This window comes from Laccaria bicolor, genomic scaffold (assembly GCF_000143565.1).
Source record: "Laccaria bicolor S238N-H82 LACBIscaffold_58 genomic scaffold, whole genome shotgun sequence".
Lineage (NCBI taxonomy): Eukaryota > Fungi > Basidiomycota > Agaricomycetes > Agaricales > Hydnangiaceae > Laccaria > Laccaria bicolor.
In genome coordinates, this window is record NW_001889929.1 from 57,891 (window position 1) to 63,569 (window position 5,679).

At 47.4% G+C, this 5,679-nt stretch overlaps 3 protein-coding genes across 3 annotated transcripts; 1 reads left to right on the plus strand and 2 right to left on the minus strand.

Moving 5' to 3' along the window:
- Positions 1 to 247: 247 nt before the first annotated feature.
- LACBIDRAFT_334017 (uncharacterized protein) lies at positions 248 to 692 on the minus strand (the record flags this gene model as incomplete). Its single annotated transcript, XM_001888762.1, has 3 exons — positions 248 to 290; positions 344 to 584; positions 611 to 692. 3 exons carry the CDS (start codon positions 690 to 692, stop codon positions 248 to 250), a joined length of 366 nt encoding a protein of 121 aa, XP_001888797.1.
- A 1,448-nt stretch (positions 693 to 2,140) lies between these two features.
- LbAMT2.3c (ammonium transporter) lies at positions 2,141 to 4,006 on the plus strand (the record flags this gene model as incomplete). Its single annotated transcript, XM_001888714.1, has 8 exons — positions 2,141 to 2,172; positions 2,219 to 2,289; positions 2,341 to 2,379; positions 2,432 to 2,809; positions 2,865 to 2,990; positions 3,041 to 3,328; positions 3,377 to 3,681; positions 3,734 to 4,006. 8 exons carry the CDS (start codon positions 2,141 to 2,143, stop codon positions 4,004 to 4,006), a joined length of 1,512 nt encoding a protein of 503 aa, XP_001888749.1.
- A 311-nt stretch (positions 4,007 to 4,317) lies between these two features.
- Positions 4,318 to 5,679, minus strand: LACBIDRAFT_313222 (uncharacterized protein). The gene is made up of 6 exons (XM_001888763.1): positions 5,555 to 5,679; positions 5,466 to 5,504; positions 5,059 to 5,413; positions 4,918 to 5,003; positions 4,619 to 4,867; positions 4,318 to 4,566 (listed from the first exon to the last, which is right to left on the minus strand). The coding sequence occupies exons 1-6, from the start codon at positions 5,672 to 5,674 to the stop codon at positions 4,435 to 4,437; spliced, it is 981 nt and encodes a 326-aa protein (XP_001888798.1). The 5' UTR covers positions 5,675 to 5,679; the 3' UTR covers positions 4,318 to 4,434.

Here is a 5,679-nt window from a genome sequence, read left to right on the forward strand (position 1 = left end):
CTACGGCCGCAACCTATGCGAAGTGAGCACCATGTATGTGAGATAAGAGCATCTGAAACCAATTTTCACCAGAGTTTTGAGGGGCCATCGGTCGCTTTGGTGTGTGAAGTAGTACCAGGCTTGAATGCAAGAAACTGGGAGAGTTCTGTCATTTTTTTACATAAACGGAGGATGGGAAATGGAAGACCTCCAAAAAGGCTGTGGAGTAGTTAATCTGAGAGCGCTGTTACAAGGATACCATGAATGCTCACCATCCAGAGACCACAACTCCGATAAAAGCTGCACCCAAGCTACATTGGAGAGAAAATGAGGGATTGATGATAATGAAGCGAATGACACTCACGTATCGTTGAGAACGATCTGCGAAAACTGTGCGGCGTCAGCCATGCCCAGCAATTCAAAGAAGCGTGGTAAAAAATGAACGTGGGATGGGCGACGGAGAATTGAGCTCAAGCTTTTATATCTGCGTTTCGTGATGGCTGTTAAATTCTCATAATCTGTCGTGGCCGATTCCATTAGGCGGAGTTCAATCTCGTCGATGCCATCAAGGGATTTGTGCGATCTGGCGATGATCGTTTCGCAAACTAATTTACCGTGCTCGAGGACGTACAGCCAGCGTTTTTGGTTTTCAAATGGAAAAAGATTTTCCCTGCTTCACGTCCAACAAAGCCTTCGAAATTCTCAAGATGCATTGCCGAAATTTGGGCCCCACCACAGTAATGACCGAGCTCGGCAAATAAGAGGATATATACATATCCAACTCCAAGGAGATAAATAAGGTCCAGTACATAGCTTGTATTCCAAGTTTGGTTCTTTCTGCAACGAGCTACTTTTCTCTCGATTTTTTTGACATCAAGAAGGAAATTTTAATATAATTAGCTTGAGGTCCGGCGGATGTCTAGTGACAGTGCTTACTGGGAGGGCACCAGCTCGAATATTTCTACGTGTTGCGTACTTGTCTTGGGTGGGATAAGAACATGTTGACGGATCTTGATTCAATTCAGCAAGTACTCACTCGGAGGCGTAATATGATCAATCAATGCTAGTTAATTCACTGAACCCTGCTTACAGTTATTGCGTTTCAAGCTGTTTCAAGCCATGCCACGGCCTTGCAAGCCTTTGGAGGCCCTTTACGATGATCGCGATCAAACCTTTCACGTGCTCAAGAATGGACGGCATTCGGCAATTTACCTTTTGGCCGATTTGCAAATTCAGATCCTCGATATGATTGTTGAGGCTTCAAAAAATTGAGGACCCAATTCGCTTTCTGCGTCAGATAGAAGGGTTTAGAAGCATATCGGTGAGCAGTGTGACTGAAATGTTCGGCGCAAAAGTTGTCAAGTCAACGACGGCGGCGCTCATCTCTACCTCTCTTTGATAACAGCTGCTCCCTACGCCCCACACTGCTTCCGACCTTCCCCTCATAACACCGCGATCGATCATGCACGAGGGTAATACACCGAGAAATAGCCATTCTTCGGCGACTCCGAGTCGGCGGACAGCACTTGTCCGCAATTTCAACTCGATGGAAATGTAGTAAAGAAGAGACGTCTACTTATCTTGAGGAATCGAAGGTGTGCGTAGTCGTCATCCCGATTTCTTCTGAGAGGTAGCTACCGAATCGAAGCAATCTAATCTACAGGTCAACTTTGTCTAGCTTCATGTGTTTCCGCATTTTACCCGAGGTTTCATGGAACCTGCATACCCTTCACACTGGGGCGATTGCAAGAAGATTTACATCGCGGCAGTCGCACATTTGTTGGTGCTTTGAGAGAACATTTTCTGTCTTGAGGCTGGACGTTGCAACAAGCTGTCGAGGTCAGTCCTGTCGCCATTGCCGCCGATGTGACGGAGTCTAAATCGTCGGGATCTTCCGACGTAACTCAACGAACTCGTTCCCCATGCACAGATAACACAATCGCTTTTTTGCAAGCACTTCTGCGACTTCTAATTACTCCCTCATTGATCCTTCTTCAACCGACCATTCTAATAATCCGGCCGATCATGTTCTGGTGGGACAATCCTTTAACACAACATAAAACGCCACCTCAAGTGCACCTCCTCTCTCTCTCTTCCTCATCCCACCTACTTCAAGTCTGCGCCGCCAGCGTGTTACGCTTGACTTCTTTTGTGTAACTCAATGGATTTAATACGTGCTGTCTCAACAAACTCGTGCGAAGCTTTTTACTGTCCCTTCAATTGACTGATGCACCCACAGATACGATCGGGGGGATCTCTCTTTCATTATCATTTCTGGAGCGATGGTCTCTTTTATGATACCTGGGCTGGGTGTGTAATTTCAAGTCGCCAGTGAACCACATCATCTAAATATTCCACAAGCCTTTCTTTATTCCGGCCTGTCCCGGCGCAAAAGTGCTCGTGCGTTATGTAGTCACTCAAAATAATTGTCGTTCCTAACACGCTGAACCAGTTTCACTGATATGGGCTGTATCGGCAAGTAACGCTGTCGTCGTCTTCCAGTGGTTCCTTTGGGGTTATTCCTTGGGTTTTTCACCCACAGCCACCAGTGGTTTTGTTGGAAACCTAAGAAATTTCGGCCTCATGAAAGTATTGGGAGAACCATCTCCAGGAACACCGCTGCTCCCCGACATCCTATACAGTTTTTTTCAGATGGAGTTTGCTTGCGTCACGGCAGGCATTTTAGTAGGGGGCGTCGCTGAGCGTGGCAGAGTCATGCCTGCAATGGTCTTCATTTTTATATGGATGACCCTCGTATATTGTCCTCTAGTCTGTTGGGTATGGAGCGCTAATGGGTGGGCCGCTAAGTGGGGTGTTCTCGATTTCGCAGGTGAGCAGGTTATGCAACTGTTCAATGTTCTAAAGTGACAGTCCTTTTTCATTAGGCGGAGGTCCAGTCGAGATTGGCAGTGGTATGGGTGGCCTTGCGTACTCGTGGGTTCTTGGCCGAAGACAAAAGCGGGAATTAATCAATTTCCGACCTCATAACGTTTCGTTGGTTGGACTTGGCAGTGCGTCGTTTGAACTATTTTATGTGTGATATTCGGCTGACTGCGCATAGCTTCGTTGCTATGGTTTGGGTGGATCGGCTTCAACGGAGGTAGCGCCTTCGGAGCAAACCTCCGCGCCATTTTCGCAGTTTGGAATTCGATGATAGCCGCCGCCTTTGGAGGGATCGTCTGGTGTTTGCTGGATTACCGAATCAACCGGCGCTGGAGTATGGTGGGCCTTTGCTCTGGAACTATTGCCGGTCTGGTGGCAGCAACCCCGTCTTCGGGTTATCTGCATCCATGGGCGTCTGTCATCGTCGGCGTCGTATCTGGAGTTTTGTGTAATTTTGCAACGAAATGTAAGTTTTGGTAGCCGGGGTCAGCATCATGGTTCTTACATATTACAGTGAAATTTCTGTTCCATGTCGATGACGCATTGGACCTTTTCGCTGAACACGCCATAGGTGGAATTATTGGACTCCTGTTCAACTCTTTCTTCGCCTCTTCAACGATCATGGCAATGGACGGCGTGACCACCGCCGTTCCCGACGAATGGGTAAAGCAGCTGTATAAACAATTTGCTTACATATGTGCTACGTCCGCCTACACTTTCGTCTTCACCGCCCTTATAGCCAAGACCGTGGACGCCATTCCCGGTCTGAGCCTGCGGTGTACGAAACAAGAAGAGATTCTTGGTATGGATGAAGTCGAGGTACGCCAAATGTCGCACCGTAACCAAAAGTCTCCCTCACATGACAACACAGATTGGAGAGTTCGCCACGGATTATATTGAAATTCGCCGGGACGTCACAGACAAAACATTCTTTTTGGAAGAGTTGAAGAAGCGAAAGTCATTTGTCGTGACGGCCGAAATGCATGAGCTGCCAAAACTTTCCTCTAAAAACCCCACGGCAGAACAACAAGCGAATTATAGTCCTCACCAGGATGACTCCAAATCCAATTTTTCTTGTCAAAACGATCCGAACCAAATCCAAGAGGTCGACATTGAAAAGCTCAGTCACTATGTCGTTGCCTGACGGATATAAGAGAAGGGGTTGGCAATCATTTACGAATCACGACGGCGTGAAACGACTGGCTTTTTCGAATGACATGGCTTTTCATGAAGGGATGGAGTGGAGACGACGTGGGTATCGAAACTGCAACGGGGTGGGACTCATCAGTGAATAGGGCCGCATTGAAAGTCAGGGGGGAGGAGATTAGGCATGGGCAGACCGCTGGGCAGAAGGTCAACTTGTGTTCGTTTTCGTCCTCTTCACGGCCTTGCCTTCTGCGAGAGTTGGATCTGAAACGAGGCTTCCGTCTATTTGTTATCCAATAAGCACTTTTTAAAGATTTTTGTATGTAACGCAGTTTGTTCATAGGGGTAGCGAAACGGTCACATGACAGCGTGTATGGAGTAGCGAGTTCAAGAGCGAGTTACAAATTGATTCCAATTAATTCTTCCTCACTGGCGATTTTTGTACCCCATTTGAACTAGTTTGAGGTCACCGTCACCACGTGAGACGACCGACGTTCTCTCTTGCCTAAATTGTTTCGGCAAGAAACTCAATCCAACAAAATATGCTACAGGCACCACCTAGAGAACAGAATTGTCAAAGGGCACTCAAATGAGTGCGCAAATGACTCACCGCTAACCAGACGAAAAAGAAGACGTTGACACCATTGGAGAGTTCACCACGTCCTGTCGCCTTGGGCCATTCAACTTTATATCCCGAGTGAACTTGATAAAACGCAAGGGCGATGATGAGGAGCCCAAAGATTGCGTGGAAATAATTCTGGAAAGGTCTACGGGTACGATCACTGGCCTTGACCCAATGAATGATTGCACCCACTCCGCATTGGAGAAGGTAAAGAATAAAGATCGCAACGCCGTATTTCTGATTCGACGAGATAAGATATTGGCCGGAGAGGGGGGATAAAAATATACTTTGTGACTATCGTTTAGATGCGTGGCACCTGCTTCTGCAACAGACTGAATGCCCAGAGCGATTCCAATGACAATAGACGGACCCGCTGTCAAAACATAGTTGGATCCTGCACAGCAGAAAAATGGGAGGGATAAACTTGCCCAACGCGAATTGTGCAATCCAATGTCCTTTAAACCACACGCTTGTGAATGTTCTTGAATACCTCGCCAAAAGAGCCCCAGCGGGCAAAAACAACAGGAAACCGACAGAACAGAAGGTTGCGTGAGCAACAATCATTCGCTGATAAGGCATCAATGGGGTAGCCTCAGACGAGGTGCTCCCCCCGGAGGATGAGGTCCCCCCTGTGCTTCCATTTGACGTCGACGACGACTTGGTCAAGTCTAACTGAAGTACGCCATAATCAACATGCTGCACCAGTGTTGCGTCTTTCGCTGATGAACCTGGGTTTTGAGTTCCAAAAGCGTAAATAACGCTCTGCTTCTGGTCGCTGTTAGCCTTCAAGACGAGAAATGAGTTGGTTCCGAATTTTCGTAAGTGCATCACGTACGGGGATGGTGTAAGCAAGTTGTGGTGTGGATCCTGAGGTCTATTTATCGATAATGAGAAAATGTGGGATAAACCGATTTGACCACCCACAATGCTGAGAGAATCGTTTAAAGTAGCTACACGAGGGGGACTTGCGACCACGGTTGGCATGACCTCTCGCTGAGCTTGGCGTTGAGAGAGAGTTATAGTCCCATCGCTGTTAGACCACATAATGA

Excerpts from the sequence above, each read along its gene's own strand:
- LACBIDRAFT_313222 (XM_001888763.1), bottom strand. The coding sequence starts at position 5,674 with ATGTGGTCTAACAGCGATGGGACTATAACTCTCTCTCAACGCCAAGCT. Across the intron at positions 5,414-5,465 it reads AACTTGCTTACACCATCCCC|GCTAACAGCGACCAGAAGCA; the intron begins GTACGTGATGCA and ends CTCGTCTTGAAG. Across the intron at positions 5,004-5,058 it reads GATTGCACAATTCGCGTTGG|CGGGTCCGTCTATTGTCATT; the intron begins GCAAGTTTATCC and ends ATGTTTTGACAG.